This window comes from Convolutriloba macropyga, chromosome 4 (genome assembly GCF_964194025.1).
Source record: "Convolutriloba macropyga chromosome 4, txConMacr16.3, whole genome shotgun sequence".
Classification (NCBI taxonomy): Eukaryota; Metazoa; Xenacoelomorpha; order Acoela; family Convolutidae; genus Convolutriloba; species Convolutriloba macropyga.
Window position 1 is genome coordinate 70,033,898 of NC_134471.1, and position 17,871 is coordinate 70,051,768.

The following is a 17,871-nucleotide window of genomic DNA, read 5'->3' on the forward strand; positions in this document are numbered from 1 at the left end:
GGCGAAGCCAATTAGAATTTTGACCTGTTTAGTTGTTCTCGGCATCGTAATCTTCTTTAAAAACTTTTTGATTTTCTCTGCTTGTGGGGATATTCCCTCATTTGTAATTGTACTGCCCAGAAATTTGATTGACTGTGAGGCTATTTCGCATTTTTCTGGTGACAATTTTAGTCCAGATCTCCGAATGCAATCGAAAATTTTCCTTAGACTAGGAAGTAACTGACTAAATTCTGTTACTGTACTCCCAATATCGTCCATGAATTGTGTGCATATACCGGCTGCTAAGGGTCTAGGTAATGGCGAATGAATGAGCTAAAACCGGTGACTGATTTACTGAGTCCTTGAGCTAGACATTTGTACGCGTAAGTTCTTGATGAGAAATTGAAAGCTAAGAGTTGTACTGAAGTGTCGTCCGCCATCTGTACACAATGATAACCTTGTGAGCAGTCAAGTTTTGTGAACAAAGTTTTTCCTGCAAAATGACTAGTTGCATCGGCCATGTTTGAGATTGGGAAGTTTGTGCTGTGGTATTCATTTTTAAGTAGGTGGTTCACTCTTCTCAGATCAATTAAAATTCGCAGTTTGCCTGACTCTTTTCTATGAGCAAATAATGGACTACTGTATTTAGACCGTGACAAAGTTGTTATGTGTCCATAGTAGTGCATTAATGCTAATTCAATGTGCAGTTCGTGGCGTAGATGTATTGGCGTTGGAGGTCCTTGTACGGGTAAGTCATGCTCTGGAGTTAACTTTATTTTCAGTTCCGTATTGTATCCAACGTCAAATCGGTGTTTGGCGGAAATGTCACAATATTAAATTAATAAATGGTCGCATTCTTCTATTGGCTTTTGGTTTAATGGCGAATTCTCCCAGTTGAATTTACTGAGAAAGAAATTACGGTCTTCTTCATTACTTCGTGGATTAACCTGCTCCAATTTTTGGAAACTTAATATTTGGTCGTAAATTTCCTGTTGTAACAACGACAAATTACTTGGGTCCTCGCAAGCTTCTGGTGTCGGAAACCATAGTTTACTTTATTCCGGTGGAGGTCTCCTAGTTTGGCCTGGTTTGTGTTGGGTAAAATCTTGAATGAGCTGGTTCAATTCCGCAAAATAATCATCTTTGTTTCTTGATTTTGCTAACGTTATCAGTTGTGGGTCAATTTGTATCAATTGGTCGGCTTGCTCGGTTGAAAGAATTGAGAATCTGCCTACCTCTGTTCTGCTATTGATTGTGATAGGATGCTCAGTTATGTTTAGGGCAGAGACGTACAATGTATTATTCTTTCCTACAGTACTTAGCGAAGAAGTTAGTGCAATCTGTTTCTTTTTCAAGAATTTCATTAGGAGTGATTACTCCACTTTTGTTCTCAAACTGATCGGTTTTGTCTGGTAGATAGCATTCCAGGAAGATTTGCTCGTTGGGCCGTATTGTGTGCTTCTTGTTTGTGTAAATGGGAATCTTCTTATGTCTTACTGCTCGTCGTTTTTCGTTTACAGGCTTGATTTCATTAACTTGAACTGTCAGATCGGGGAATTGTATAAGGGCTTGTTTTGGACTAATTGAAATATCATGCTTGACAAAGAAGGGGTTGCCAAGGATGACCGAGTTTGTTGAGGAAAGAACGAGGAAATCTTCAACAAACTCTCTGTGAGCGAGTTTAAATTTAATTTCGGCCTGTTTCTCAATTCTGACTAGTTGTCCTCCAGCCAATTTGACTGAAGTACAATCTGGTTGCTTCAATTTGACTGCGTTCTTGTCAGTTTTGGTTATCTCTTGAAGTAATCTGTTGCTTATGACGTTTGCACAAGCGCCGGTATCAATTAGTGCTCGACGGCTGATTCCGTTATTAAATTTAATTTTGACATAGGGGAGAAGGGATGATCTCATATTTGAAATTATATTGTAAAGATTAAATAGTTTACTAGGCTGCTCTAAAGATTTGGAAGACTGTTTACGACTTTTGGGCGTTAAGGGTGGCTTTATTAGTTTTTTGATTGGCGATTAAATGGAAATGAGGTTCCTCTATTATTAGTTCTACCTCTCTGAGAACATTGACTTGATCGGTGATTTGGATAACCACATGTATAACAGAAGGTACCACTGGATCTAGTCACAGGCATATATGTGCTGGTAGGCTTGCGGAATTGTGGCTGAGGTGTGAAATTTCGAGGATTAAACACTTGAGCATTAGTGTTTGGGAATCGGAATCTCGGATTTCTATTAAAGAAGTTTCGACCTCTAAGATTATTTTCTCTGTAAGAGTTTTGATACATTGGACTTGCATAGTTATTTTGACTTGCATAGTTATTTCTGGGCGTGTAGGGCGCCGCGGGGAATTGCCCCTGCCTATTAAATGATTGCTGGGGAGAGTGGGTTCCATCTCTTTGTGCTGTTGTTTCTATCTGTGCCGCCGTGATGCGGTCGTCAATTGTTTGAAGCCTTTTGTCTAGTGAATCTTGCGTCTGGTTCAATTTAGAGAGCGCATTTATCAAGTTTTCGGACACGGCATTATTGATTTCATTAAACCCATCTTCGAGATAGTCATCTTTTCTGCACAATTCTCTAATTGTCATCTGTTGTCGAGCAGTGGTGCAAAGATCGGTAACAAGCGTGGCTGGTGGTTGTTCCATCAATTTTGATCGCAGCCATCCCGGCATAGCTTTAATGAAGATTCGCTTAACTTGTTCGTTCTTGTTGTCCTCCGCTGCTTGCAATCTAGCAGCTCGTGCGGCTGTTTCTCCATCGAAGCTTGCGTGTTCTGCTCTATCCCCTGCTCCTCCATCTCCTGGAAGCGCTAACACTGCCACTGCTGGTAGATTTGGCGTTGGGTAGGCACGCTGAGCCTTTGTTTGTAAGTTCACTAGAAAATTTTCGGGGCTGTCTGTTTTTGGGTCAAATCGCAGTTGTTCTAATTTAAGAACATGTACTTCTTGAAGATCTTGATTCACGAAGTGGTCCCTGAGTGCTGTGAGGCTTAATTCAAGATCACTTCTGGTTGCTTCGGGCAACGTTTGAAAATATCGTAACGCGGCGTCTCGGAGGTGGAGTTGCAGAAAATTTGATTGTTGGTTGGCAGGAATTGCTGCGACACCGATAAAACCTCGGAAAAGATGCTCAAATTGGCGGAAACTTTGGTTTTCGGCTCCGCTGTAGGGCTCTACTGTTATTTGGGCATTTGCGGCCATCTTAGTTTCTTATAATTTTAAAACTGCACTGAATGAAATTAAAGGTGATGATCTGGATGGGTTGGGAATGTGATTATTCAGAAATTATGATGAGGGGAGATTCAAAATCATCTAAATCAATGTCATAGCCATGGGTCATGAGATGTCTAACTTTAGAAAATTCACGTGCTTTTTGTCGCAAAGTCTTTGGGATAAATATTAATAAGGCGCGTTTGTCAATAGAATTTTGAGTTAAAAGCACAATTTGTTTTGTCAGATACAAAGGCACTAATAACTGTTGAGACAATAAGGTTGTTAGTTTGGGGGCTAATGAATTGTATGTAGTTACAGTCTACATATTCCACAAAATGATTTGAATAGCGGCAGTTATTAACAACAGGGAGTATTTGGGTATTATATAAATCGTGGGAGGGCATTTTAATTTAGCACCAAAATTTATATGTTCTAACTCAAAGTTTCAAAATTGACTCGGTTTTGTTACCAATGGGGGTTTCAATCTCTCTTTCTGTATGTATGTATCTCAGTGTGATGTCACCGTCTTTGGGCGTCAACTTCTTTTAGACTCCAACCTCCGTTGCATTGACAATTGATAATTGGAAAGAAAAGCTAATTGCGCTGTCTGTCATGAAGAGGTAAATGAAGAGTGCTGTGATCAGATAATAAGCAATGATGAAAAAGATAAAGAATGCTACAGTAAAATATAAACAAAATTTGTTGAGAGACATCGATAATGGGACAATTTTAAAGTGCTAATTTCAATTAGAATCTCCGCTTTCGAATATTAATTGAAATTTCAAGCTTTCTAAGTCGAGATACATATCCCTTTTTAGGTGCCTAATTACTGCTTTGAATTCATACTGATTGTCAAATAATACTATTGCAATGAGCCTGTCTCTATAGTCTTCTGTAAATCCAACAATAAAAATAATGAATAATTTATCTTCAAGAAAGATAGAGTGCGTTTCTGCGGAGGTATTTTCGATGTTGGGGCTTCCGTAGGAAAAGAGTGTTAAATCAAATTTGTACAGTTGTCTAACTTTATCTGAATCGTGCAAATAAGTTAATAATGTTTTGAAGAGCAATGACATTTAGAAAAAAGAAACATTTAAAAGATAAAGGATTTTTGTTTTTTGAAGGAACTAATTGGAAAAGCTGTCTACACTCCTGTCACCATGTAATATACCTTTGTCGGGTTATATTATTATGTTAAATTTGTTGAAGTAATGTTTCTCGCTAATTTAATTTACTACTTAGTAGCTTAGCTTTTGTCGCTTAAATTATTCATTTCGCATAACTAATTGTTCAGGGCCCGAGCGGTTTCAATGTTGCTTCGGAGCAGGGCCGACAGCTATTAGTTTTGTCACTAGAGAAAAAGATTCCAATCTAAGACTGAATTACTTGTCTACTGATTTTCAACTTGACAATCTTGGTTGTGTCACTTAGATTATTACTTTTTAAGACCTGAGGGCCGTATTTACATTTGAGTAATCATTTATACAAATACATCAAGATTAACTCAAGATAAATAGAACTTCTGGCGCGTGCTGGCACGTGCCGGGCAAATAAGATGAACATAGTAAAGTTTACATTGTAAATATAAATACAGGCTAGCATTGTCACAAATTCCTCTATTATGGGTAAATCAAATAACAAAAGATAGTTAAATGGTTTTTAAGACAAATATACTTGAGAAAGTTTACAGGATGTTAATAAAGTAAATATACATTTTCTCATCTTAATAAGGCAGAAAAATGAAGTCTATATATGGCCTTGAGATTATAGCAAATATAGCACTAAATAAGGCGATCAGTAAAATTGGGGAAAAGATATATCGATTACTATATAAAACGTACTTTAGGACGTTACACATGTCGTTAATTTCGACCAATGCACAGCCCTCATGGCCTACAAACATCAGGTCTTCAAATTACAGCAAACAGAGAAACTGTGGAATGCAGGTCCGGTCACCTCAAGAAGTTAAGTCTCCTAAGCAGTTTTGGTCAATTGTATAGTCAAGACACTAGAAAGCTCTCATCTAAGTTAAGTTATTCAATTTTGCAGGACAAGAAAATTCGCCGGTCAGACGTAAAATCAATCGCATCAGAAATAGTTTACGTAACCTGCTAGCGTCGGAAAAATTGCTCTCAACGACTGGCGAGCGGTTGGCTCGCTCAGAAGCTGGGTGTGATTTAGAGAGGCTAGCTTTAGCTTAAATAGAGGGGTTATATGAGGATGGTGTCGCACTCTAATAACCGTCCTTCACATCATGAATTAGTCTCTTAGAGCCTATTATTTTTGTGGACGGACGAAAAGTCGAACAGCGTCATATCAAAAATCGTTGAAGCAAACAATTGCTTTAAAAAAGACCTCATGACTAATACACTTTCTTCAAACTTCATCTGAGAGCAATTTAAAAAATGGAACAACGCAAACAGTTGCTACAAATTTTGCTTAAATAATAAAAAGCAATAAAAATGAAAGTCAAGAGAAGAGCTTTTCCTAATATATGAAATGAGTTCGTCGTTACTAACTGGAGTCCGGATCCTCTACCAGACCTTGCTCGTCCTCGGACAACTCGGCTTCATTGTCAAAGAATTCAGACATTGAACAAACCTGAAATATTTAAAAAAAAATCTGACTGTCCTCTACAGGAGACAAGTTCACGAGTTTCACCATTTAAATTGATGCAAAACAATAAAATCAAAAGGAAGCTTTACTTTATATACCCGAATAAATGACGAAATTAAACGAAGATAAATATATATCAGAGAAAAGCTTCATTTTTATTAATCGATAATAACAATACTTGAATAGGTGAAAATAAAGTAGTGAAAGCACCTCAAAACCATATTCGATTACGTAAATACATAGTTTACATACATAAAAACAAACATAAACATTTGATACGAGGTCAAATTGGGGAATCCAAAAGCGCCATATAAGTATAAAGATTATTTGCTGATAATGAAAGCCATAAGGCAGGAAAACAAATAACTCATCTACGCTCTCAATTCTTGCATCAAAGCTTATTGGGCATTTGCAGATCGTTGAGAGTATTTTTAGCTAACAGCAGCATCAACCATCGTACAAGCTACAAGTTTTGGTTTGTCAGATTACGGTCTAATCAGTTTTCGGTCACGTAGTGAAGCTGGGGTAGTCATTCCATCGAATGACAGGGAAAAAAAGCAAATTAATTTGCTGAATATTCATGAACCTCCCAAATGCTATTGCGCATAATATCAATCGGTCAGACATTAAGTTCAGTTGCAATAGATTATTAGGCGAACGCTGTTATACGGCCCAATAAGCATCGCGAAACGCACTACTTCTATTACAGTTTGCAAATAGCAATTGAAATTCGCCCAACATTAATAAAGTTTAAATTTTCTATTTACTGTCCCAAATATAACGCTGCCGATCTACTACCCGTTCGCTCCCTATATTTCCTTAAATTTTCATTTAACATTTTAACAGTAAAATTGCGCGCAGCTATCAATCACAAATTTTATTCAAAGTACCAAATTGCGCTCATTCAAATTTCTTATAACTTTTTGTACATCAATCAAGTTTAATTCCAAACCAGCCCAAAATACAGGCACAGCTCTGTATTACAGTAATTAGAAGTCTTATAGCAACTTTGACAATCGTTTACCAGAAGTTGACAAAAAGCAAAATTTTCACCCAATAGATACATATTATTTACACATCTTCATCTTCATTCCACATTTCTCCTAATTCCATCAGGTTAGCAGCGTCGTTGTCAGAATCACGAATCATATGATCCGGTTAGGCTAAATGAGGCAGGCGGTTGTTTAATCGATTAGCTTCTTTGACTTGAAGTACTTTCGAAGGTACAGCACCTGCCAAGTGGCCAAGCCAAACAGGCAGCACATGGAGAACACGCTGAAGTACAGCACACGGCTGTTCGTCGATTCTAAAAAATAAAGATATCTAGGCTTCAGGATATAACATCTACATTAGAGTTAAAGACCTTACGCCTACGCAGGACTTTTTACATCTGTCAATTTTACCAATTAAGGTTCAGAAAATTGCATATTTTCCGTGCGCTTAATAATAATTCAGTATCAAGTTCTTTTAAAAATCGTGAACACTGTCAATTTGCAGTTTTCGAGGTTCAGAAAATTGTATATTTTCCGTGCGCTTAATAATAATTCAGTATCAAGTTCTTTTAAAAATCGTGAACACTGTCAATTTGCAGTTTTTGAGTCCTAACCATTGGTATCTCGCATATATTCCTCTCTCTCCTTCATGTAGGAAAAGTCATTCACGATAGATTCGCTCAAATCCTCTAGTCGTCGTAACTCGATCTCTAATGGCTTCAGCTTCTCGACTTTCCCAGTTTCTTCGTAGTTTTTCGCTTCTACACCGTGTTTGAGCACAAGAGTTACCTCGCGGTCTGGCCCCTTGTCTGCTCCCTGGCTGATGAAACAGACTTCAAAACGATCGTAGTCCTCAGTAGTGAACGCAAACTTGCCACTGACAGCATCCTCTTTAGTGTATAACACGTGGGATTTCATATCGGTCACCTATATCAATCTCACTTAGTTTTTTAAAGGCTTATTATTATTATTCGAGTCAAACTGAACCATTCGTATTTAAAAATCAATTACCAAAAGATGAACTTTGGAATCGGTAGTAGCAGCAGATATCTCGAAGTCTCCAGTCACAAGAACATTCTTATGAACTTCGTCTTTTAAACACTTTCGCTTGCCACTTTCAAGCATGAACTGAATACCGCTCACGGATGTTACGGCAATGACCAGTAGAAGCAACTTTTCCATCATTGCTCTGAAAAAAGTTTGAATAGCAACCAGCAGGTTCGCAGATATAATCAGTAAGAGTAAAAAATCATCTGGGGACACTTCGTCCTGAGCGATATCCCCCCTTAACTGAAGTAAAATTCGCTTCGGTTTATTTATTTATTGAGTTCCCACAATTGCAAATAAATTTCGGATCTTTTCCGTTTGTTTGTTTGTTTTGAGGACTTTCAGTTATCACCGAGGGGACTATTTACCTAGAGTCACACATTAAAAATTTGTCCAATTCGCTCTGCATGTTCCGCAGTCGCAATGAAGACGCCATGTGCAGATATTTTGACCGCAAAAATTTCAATTAGCAAACTTCAACATTTCCTTTAACACAGGTTTTTCATCCCTTCGGGTTGAGAAAATCTTTATTTTTGTTCAATCAATTAACTATTTTGCATGTCTTGAAAACGCACTCGCCTTTTCATTTCTGGTTGTTCGTAAATTAAAGTCCTTTGCTACCTCTCGGAAGCTTGTTTAATTCTGGGAAGACGATGTGTTCGCTTTTGTCGTTCTCAAGTTTAGCAAGCGTCAGGATACCATTCAACTGGATATACATAGGAGGGGGTAAGACATTCAGTATCCTCAGTTGGTTGATATATCGTTCATGGCGTGAACCCAAGATCCAAGTTACAGCTTTCTTTTGTAATTTTTCCAGTTTTACCATATCTGCTCCTCTGATCTCCGCACAACTAAGACCACACATTAGGACTGATAGCAATAGCGATTTGTGCAAACCAAATTTAGTTTTTATACTTTTAGTAATTTTTATACTTGTTCCGCAACATTTCTTCGTAGACTACATAACACTTTGTTCGCTTTTATCAGCCCTTTTTAAACATGACCAGTTCAAGTTTCCAAATACCATTACACCAAAGTATTTCTGTTCTGTTTGTTGTTTCAATTTTGTGTCACATATGTGGTATGTTTCATCCTTTCCTCACAAGATTAGATTCATACATTTGTCTAGGGCCGGCTCCATTTTATTTTCTGCTACCCATCTTTCGATCAAACTCAAGTCTTCCATACCTCTTCACGCTTTTTGCCTACACAGCCGATTTTTAAATCGTCAGCAAGGATTTAGGGCTCAATGAGCTTTAGTATATCTGGAAAGTAGTTTATGAAAATGCAAAAGAGTAGAGGTCCCAGCAGAGATCCTTGTGGTACACCACTTCTTACTTCTAGTAAGTCCGATTAGATGTTTTGCACCCTTACGTATTGTTTCCTTTCCATTAGGTAGTCGCAAAGCACCTCCAAGATACACCCTCGAACTCCAACAATGCTCAACAGCTCATTATGAGGTGCTCGGTTAAGTGCCTTTCAAAAGTCAGTGTAAAAAGCAAGAACCCCATTATCCACACTATAATCTATCTTTGATAAATTTGAATAAGAAAGGAAGACACATTTGTCAGAGCTGAACTTTTCCTTTCAAAAACCGCCGTGTTTATTTGCGAACAAATATTTTGTGAAGTCTCGATAGAGTGCTTTCTTAATGCATTTCTCCAGTACCTTACTATCTATGTTTAGTAGATAAAGAGATCGGTAGTTTTACAAAAGATATTTATCATCTTCATTGTAAATACATGTTACGGAATCAACTTTCCCACAGTTCAAAGTTTTACTGAGTCCTTTGATGTTTTCAACTAATTTATGCATGACTTTGCTCATTGATTTCAGAGATTTTGGGTAGCCATTTGGATCCCGTCATTTCTAAGTGTTAAGAACAATTAGGATATTATAGAGTACTACTCTAGAAGTGTCGAATTTTGTCGAAAAATTGTGTTTGTATGCCGTGATGCTCTGCAATTTTCCTAATATTCAACTTCTTCTTTTTTTGGCCATGCTAAATATCATAATATGGAGCTTTGTAACTTGATTTCTCCTGTAGCTTGTTTGTCTTTGCTCTTAAAATTGTTGTCGTGTCCTGAGTTTTTCATCAATTTGGGTTTCTCAGAAGATGTCAAAAGGGGGTAAGTTTTGGCTGTGCCTTGTTCTTAGCGGAACGTGGATGTCAATTACTCTGTCATGATATTCATAAGTCTCCTGGCACATTAAATTTACGTTAGTGTCGCGGAAAAATGGAAAGTTAAAAACACATTGAATTGTCGAAAAACCTTTATTTTTTATAATAAGCTTTTACGAAATTCCAAAAGTTCCTAATGCCCGGTTTTGGTTCTTTATTAGGGCACTATATTTAGATGTTTATTGTCTCAATATCCCAGCAACCGAAGAAATCTGATTGATTTGTGGCACACACATGGCCACATTTTTGAAAACGCAAGTCAAGTGAGTTCTGTGACCTGGTTTCAAATTTGATTGTTTGCTGGTATTCATTCACCTCAATTAGGACGAGTACTTTTTGTTCGTTGCTATCGTTACCACAAATTATTTGCCAACTTGCTGAGGGAAAACTGATATCGCGACATATTAGGTTGCTCTTGCTTTGCCTTTCAAAATCTTCCTGATTTTATCAAAATTTTCATATGTGTATCTGTTTTTGTTCGATTGCAAAATTTGAAGATGACTATTTTTTACTGATTCTGTATTGTCTATTTTTACTTTAGCTGCAATAAAGCATCCTGGTAGTTCAGTTTTGATTGATTCTGAGTCAAAGTCTGTTTTCACTGCTATTAGCACACAGCCGTGTACACTTTTCTCATCATTTTAACATTTTCTATCTGATCTATATAGAGAGTAATTGTTGAGCAGTCATTTGGATGACTAAAAATTTTTTGATAGCTATGTCTCTGTCGAACAGAAAGTTTTGTAGTCAAAGAGGGTGACAGCATTTGATAAATTGGATTTCTAGTTATGTTTAGTAGACTTCTTGTGTTCATGCATAGAATAATAACAGAGTTTTGTTGCGTATCCATTTTTTCGTATCCCCACTTTTTCACCAACCTTGAAGAGTTCAAAGTGTCGAATTTGCAGTTTCGCTTTTAACACACCATCGTATATGAGTACTCTCTTCTTCTTTATTCACATGTTTTCTTTGACAGAGTCCTCATTGGTTAGCGGTGGGAAGAGATACACTTCATTCTCAGTCAGCTGTTTTCTGTTGTCATGCCCCTTAGCCAGTACCAATTTGGCTTCAAATTTGTTGGGGAAAAAACCAACGATGAGCGGGGTTTGATTCGGTTTTTGTGAAACTTTCCCAGTTTTATCAGTTCTGTTTATTGGGCTCTCACAACTATTTCAATCAACACTGCTCTCACTTCTTCTGTTGTCGCGACAAAATTTTCTGACTTGAACTTCTCAGGACCTTCAGCTATCCCTTGGAATCTCACTGATTTTCCGATATTGAGTTCGTTCTCTTTTTGTCCTTTGTCTGACCCGTTTCTTGGCTTCACACAATTTGTTGGCTACACGGCAATGGCCTCAGCGTAACTCTTACCAATATTTTTGCTAGTTGTTTTGGCTGCCGAATCCAATTTACTTGCAACCAATTTCGTCTGTCTATCTTCCATTGACACTGGTTGGTCCATTCATCCCTTTGTCTCTTCCTGTGGTAGCTCTTTCATTCACTCTATGGTCCTGCACCTTTATGTCTATCTTGTTATTCTCCACACAGGTGTTGCAGAGCCACATAGCTAGTTGTCCTCGTTACCTTATTCCGTTGATTGCAACCTGAGATAAATCAGTGCAGGTGGGATTTGAGTTCATGTGGGACTTGCATGATAACCCAACCTCAAATTGCTTCAATATTTGACGTACTTTTTTGTTTGAATTCTTTGTTATTGGATGTAGACAGGCTCCCGGCTCACTGCAGGGTCAATCAATTCTTGATCACCTCTTGAAACAAGGCCTTGATGCAGTGAACTTGCTCTTATTTTTAATACCATTTAAGGATCAGCACGGCTACCCCGAAAAACATATAAGCTCAACCTCCAGTACATTTTGAACCCCCTAACCCCAATAACACCGCACTTAACATTACATAGCAAATCATTATGGTAAAATATGGCACGTGCGTCTGGGGGTGCAATTAATATGCACTGATTTATCTGGGAGGTGCAGAAACGGAAGAGAACCCAAAATTCCACGTATACGACTCTTATTTTTTTTTCCAAGAAACAAAAGACAAAAAGGAGTATATCAGCGAAACTATTGTCACGGCGATTCAATCATAAAAAAAATAAAAGAAGTTCAAAAAGAAGCAAATCATAAGGAAATCTGATATGGATTGATTGTTGGCAAATAAGATCTATCGTTTCGTACCCCTCGGTATATTTCTGATTCCCTAAATTTATTTGGTATACAACACTCTGTTAAAAAAGGACGTGCAACTGGGTGGTGCACATGTACAAAGCCATCTTAAAGGGAACACAGAGGTCAAAACGTTAATTATGTAGGTCGGTTTTTTTTATAAGAAAAGAAAAAAGGGGTATAGTCTACCCAATGGTCTGAAAAGTAAGCCCCAACTATGAAACATCAAAAAAGCGTATACATTTCTACCGCAAAAATTCATTGTACTTGTAACATATAGAAATATAAGTTACACGTTTAGTTGCGCAAGATCACCAAAGATCTCATGCTTGCTCGAATAGATAATGCGTCCCAGCTTATATATTCTTTTTCAAAAAACTTTGCAGCTAGTTGCTTTTTAGAGATTGTTGTAGAAAGCCCAGCTCCTCCCGTGCACGAACGTACCGAGACCACTTTTTTGTTTCCAAAATTTGTCAGTATTTTATATTTTAAATTGCATCGTGATATTTGTATCTTTCATTGGCTTCAAAAATTTCATGTGGAAGAAGTTTCCGTTGAATCTGGGCCTCCACCAGCCGTTTGAGTTTGTGTCAAGCTGAGCGTTCTTATCAAAGCTAGTTCCTTTGCTGTAAAAACTTTTGCCTTCTAGCAACATAAGGGATAGGTCAACTCCAACTTTTAAGCTTAGATCAATCGGATATTCTTTTTTATAACGAACATTAGGGGTTTGCTCTTATTCTCGCACAGGACAATCCAGGCGACGAGTAGTGATCACTTACTATGACATACCACTGCATTGTATATACTTTTAAAGACAAGGCTCTATAACTCTTTAGAGCTGCGTCAGGATAATTGATTATCCAGACAAACTGAGACATCGCTTCATTGTATTTAATTTTAAAGACAACTCACAATAACTCTGTAGAGCTGCATCATGAGAATTGCATTTCTATGTAAAATAATTTGTACTATGGCACTGCATGAAATAAAATTTTTAGCTTGCTGTTAGGAACCACAGCACCCTTTGAGGCGAATTAAAGCGCTGCACTTATTCTGGTGCGTATGTCTAATATTGTGAGTATGATTCGTCCTACTTTTCATAAATTTTGATGGCTAAATTTTTAATAGTGCGCGTTGCGGACGGTCCTGCGCTCCGAAAGCAGGAGAAAAACATGAACGGAAGGAAATCAAGTTCTCGTTGCTCATAAGTAAGGCAATTCAACGACTCATGGAATTTGTACGCTTCTACGGAGCTTTTCGGGCATGGCGCGAGTGTGTTAAATACCTTCACGTCAAAGAAATAACGGCCGATCCTGGACATGACCCACAGGCCACAGGGCATTCGCTTTAATGTCTAGTTGGTATAGAGGTTTGCTCTACAGAGTGGAGAACATCACTTAATTTTAATTTTTCCGGACGTTTGAGAATAAAAGGTGCATAATTTGCTTCAAGGTTGTACCGAGAACTTTGCTGATTTCCGGTTTTGTCAACAAAAAACAATTTCAGTGGCAAGACCGTGAGCGATATTGGGGCAAGTTTTTCTGATGCCAGCTGACAGCGTGACGTTTGATTTCGAGCAAAGTGCGGAGAAAACCTTTTTTTCCTGCTTCCATTCTATTAAGTGGAGCTTGCATAATCCTATCCTGCATGGGCTCAAGATTCTTAAGATATTCATTTCCGGAAAGCCCGATAGCAGCGAGCAAAGCAACGTAGTCACTCTCATATTACTTTAGTTCCTTGCTGTTGAATTCGCCCTCCTGGTACGTAAAAACGATAGAAAATTTTTAGATAGGTTTGCGAGGGCTGCGTGTGGTTTTCACGGAGTGTGGTTTTCAGGGAGTTCTTCAAGTAAAGTTAATTCATTGGTAGTATCTTTTCACTGAAGATCTCCAGTGTGAGCTCTCCTGTTAGGTACTCAGTTATGTTCGATTTTTTAATGTTTCATTGAACTTGTTAGTTTGTTTCAAATTATCTTGCTTCACGCCGGAATTTGATTTGCAATATTCTTTGCAGGTCTGTGGCGCAAAGAAAAACGAATTCTCCATCAATGCTCAAGCCGCCTAAATGGTGTTTTAGTCACAAAACCAAAATTGACAGTTTTCACGCCTGGGATATTCAAGTGCCAAAAATCACTCTAACATCAAACGTGAAGTCTACAAATTCTGCTTTATCAACAAATTGTTTCAAAAGCTTGTTAAAAACAGTACAAAGACTTTTCTTTCATTTTGTTTTAATGAACTAAAACAAGTTTAATCTCCAATAACAAAACTTCTTTTAGGATTTGTACAATATGTTCAATGTTTCACTGCTCGGCAAGAAGGTTTGAGAAACCATGTCTGTTAGAGTGCCAATTCTTCGATAAGATCCACCTGAGACGTCGGAGTCCAAGTAATCTTGTATATGAACTTTCTCTGGTTTGAGCATCAGTGCACTGATGCGGAGGTTAACAACGTGGATAATTGAACCCGAGAGGGCTGTCAAACGCACGCTTCAGACTGCTACATCGTACTTGGAGCTATTCACAAGAGTTGCATCTTGTAACGCCGGTACGGAGCTGCCTCCTGCTTGCACTACACTCCGTCTGGGCCTTCAATTTGTCAAATGAAATACCAGTATCTTTCTGTAAGGAGATTGCGGGAAGGGAAGCAGAGAGAACGAGAAGGGAGCAAAGACAGAGATTAAAAAAGATTCGAACTAAAAATTGATTATCATGATATGAGATATGAACAGCATCTTCTAAAAAAAGAATAATAAATATGATAAAACATGACTTTATTAACAGACGGTAAAATCGAAACGAAAGCTATTTTAAAGCAGATCTGAGGATGTTTTTTTAGTTTCTTATGAGGTTGATTACAAGAAAAATTTGTAAGGGGCACAATAAGTTTTGACGGGTTAAACTTGATATATATTACATTCAGCAAGCATTGCCAGACCTAAGTGAACTCAGTGCATGAACTTCTAAGATAATTTAAAACTGCGATGACAACGACCGTTTTTAGCTCGAGAAGTCAAATGTGAGAGAACGTTAATGATGTATTTCATTATAGTTCCCCTGCATGAGTTAACACAACACTTCACAGCAATTTTTTTTGAATGATCCTGGAACCTTGGAATTCTCAGATCACCTTGCATCCAACTTGTTTTGAAGTGGTTGTTGTGCTCACATATGTTGGTAAACTCATACATAAACAAAAAGCTAATATGCCTGAAATTAATTTCTGGAATGAAATTCTGGTGACTACTTGTAAATTAGCAGTGAGAAAAATTCATGTTAAATTTAACTATTTTTAAAAAAATTACCATGGAAACTATTCGGAATTAAAATTACGTACAAAAAATGGATATATAACTAAATTGAGAAGGGTTCTTCCTTCTTCTTTTGTCTTTCAGTTTTGTGCGTAAATTTTTAGATATGTTTTGCTATGTAGCAGACTGCGCTCTTTCACTGAGGGCTGCATGCTTTACGAGTAATCAACAACAGAAAAGAGAATGGGGTTTTGACACTCATTTGTTGACCCTAATGCGTTGTGGAACTCAAAAATTAAGAGTGAAGAATTTGTCAACGAAACAACACATGAGCAAACTACAAATAAATATAAATATCACATCTCTGCTACACGGCTAACCCGCTCATGACGAAAATGCCATTAAACAGGTTTTATAACAAAACAATTTTTACATGTAAAACTTTTTGAATAATACCGAAAAATAAAGATAAGTAGAAATTGTGAAGAAGTTCTAAAAAAGAAGTTAAAAAAATTTAATGGGACTCATATACCGTAACATGACATAATTTTTTCAGCCGATACAGAAGCAGTTGATTATGGAGTGAATTTCAATAGTCTAGAAATTAGATTACAAATCGACCTTTTAATTAATTTGGAAATCTGTGTTTCAAATCCCTGATGAAATATTTTAAAAAACAAAAAGCTAACATAGATAAATATACGTAAGAAACAATGAACCGTTTAATAAACTGAACTAATTTGTTTTGATTAGGACATTTTGTAATGTAATAATCTAAAAGTTTTCATAATTGGCGCTTTTTGAGTCACATGAGGATGCATTGAGAAGACTTCGTTGGGCTAGAAAACAAAATAATCTTTTTTTGTTTTATCTACAGCTTAGTTGGCGAATTTTTATTTAATAAGTTGCTAAGTAGCAGAGTGCGCTCTCTCACTGAAAATTGAATGCTTCACGACAAGGCACAAAAAAGAGCCGGAATTAGCCTAACATATCTAAGAAACTATCTTTAATTTCCAAAGTTTAGAACATTTAAATGAAATTCCAAAAAAGGGCTCAATTAATTATTTATATATATAAATATATATATATATATATATATATATATATATATATATATAAATATATATATATATATATATATATATATATATATATGTATATATATATATGTATATATATATATGTATATATATATATATATATATATATATATAAACATATATATTTTTATGAGTTTCAAGTCATTATTGGCCTTATAATGCATGTTGCAGACAGCTCCTGCTCCAATGCAGGAAAAGAACCGCTGAACAATACCTTTTTCATCCAGAAACAGCGCTGTTGACACCCATTTGTTGACACTAGTGCGCTGTGGAACTCAAAAGCAAAGGGTGATGAATTTGTCGGCGAAACATCACATGAACAAACTACGAATAAAAACGAAAAGCACATCTCTGCTACACGGATAACGAGCTAATATCAAAAAAAACCTTTTAAAATATGAAAATCTTTCTGTAAGGATATTGCGGGAGGGGAAGCAGAGGGACCGAGTAGGGAGCAAAGGCAGGGATTATAGAATAGAAGATTCGACCTAAAAATTGATTATCATGATACAAGAAATGAACAGTATCTTCTAAAAATTGAGTGATAAATATGATAAAACATGACTCTAAAAACAGACGGGAAGAAACGAAACGAGAGCTGTTTTAAAAAAGATCTGAGGATGTTTATTTTCTTATGAGGTTGAATACAAGACAAATGTGTAAGGGGCAAAATAGGTTTTGACGGGTTAAACTTTATATATATTACATCCAACAAGCACTGCCAGACATAAGAGAACTCAATGCATGAACTTCTAAGATAATTTGAAACTGCGATGACAACGACCGTTTTTAGCTCGAGAAGTCAAATGTGAGAGAATTTTAATGATGTATTTCATTATAGTTCCCCTGCATGAGTTAACACAACACTTCACAGCACCTTTTTTTGAATGATCCTGGAACCTTGGAATTCTCAGATCACCTTGCATCCAACTTGTTTTGAAGTGGTTGTTGTGCTAACATATGTTGGTAAACACATACATAAACAAAAAACTAATATGGCTGAACTTAATTTCTGGAATGAAATTCAGGTGACTACTTGGATATTAGCAGCGAGAAAAATTCATGTTAAATTTCACTCTTTTAAAAAAAATTACCATGGTAACTATTCGGAAATAAAATTACGTAGAAAAAATGAATATATAACTAAATTGAGAAGGGTTTTTATTCTTTTGTCTTTCAGTTGAGTGGGTAAATTTTTTAGATATTAGTTGCTATGGAGCAGACTGCGCTCTTTCACTGAGGGTGGCATGCTTTAAGACTAGGAACAAACATAAAAGAGCCGAAATTAGCATAACATTTTGA

General features: G+C 36.8%; 2 protein-coding genes across 2 annotated transcripts in view; both read right to left on the minus strand.

Annotated features, from left to right (window-relative positions):
- LOC142337864 (transcription elongation factor SPT6-like) overlaps positions 1–16,376 on the minus strand; it is a 61,918-nt gene extending 45,542 nt beyond the window's left edge. Inside the window, exons 1-2 of the mRNA XM_075387462.1 lie at positions 16,364–16,376; positions 5,720–5,802 (exon numbers count right to left, since the gene is read on the minus strand). Coding sequence (XP_075243577.1) covers positions 5,720–5,792 — 73 coding nt within the window. The 5' untranslated portion in view covers positions 5,793–5,802; positions 16,364–16,376. The remainder of the gene's footprint in view (positions 1–5,719; positions 5,803–16,363) is intronic.
- Positions 7,001–8,291, minus strand: LOC142338150 (transmembrane emp24 domain-containing protein 10-like). The gene is made up of 4 exons (XM_075387786.1): positions 8,224–8,291; positions 7,820–7,997; positions 7,423–7,735; positions 7,001–7,122 (listed from the first exon to the last, which is right to left on the minus strand). The coding sequence occupies exons 1-4, from the start codon at positions 8,289–8,291 to the stop codon at positions 7,001–7,003; spliced, it is 681 nt and encodes a 226-aa protein (XP_075243901.1).
- Positions 16,377–17,871: the final 1,495 nt, after the last annotated feature.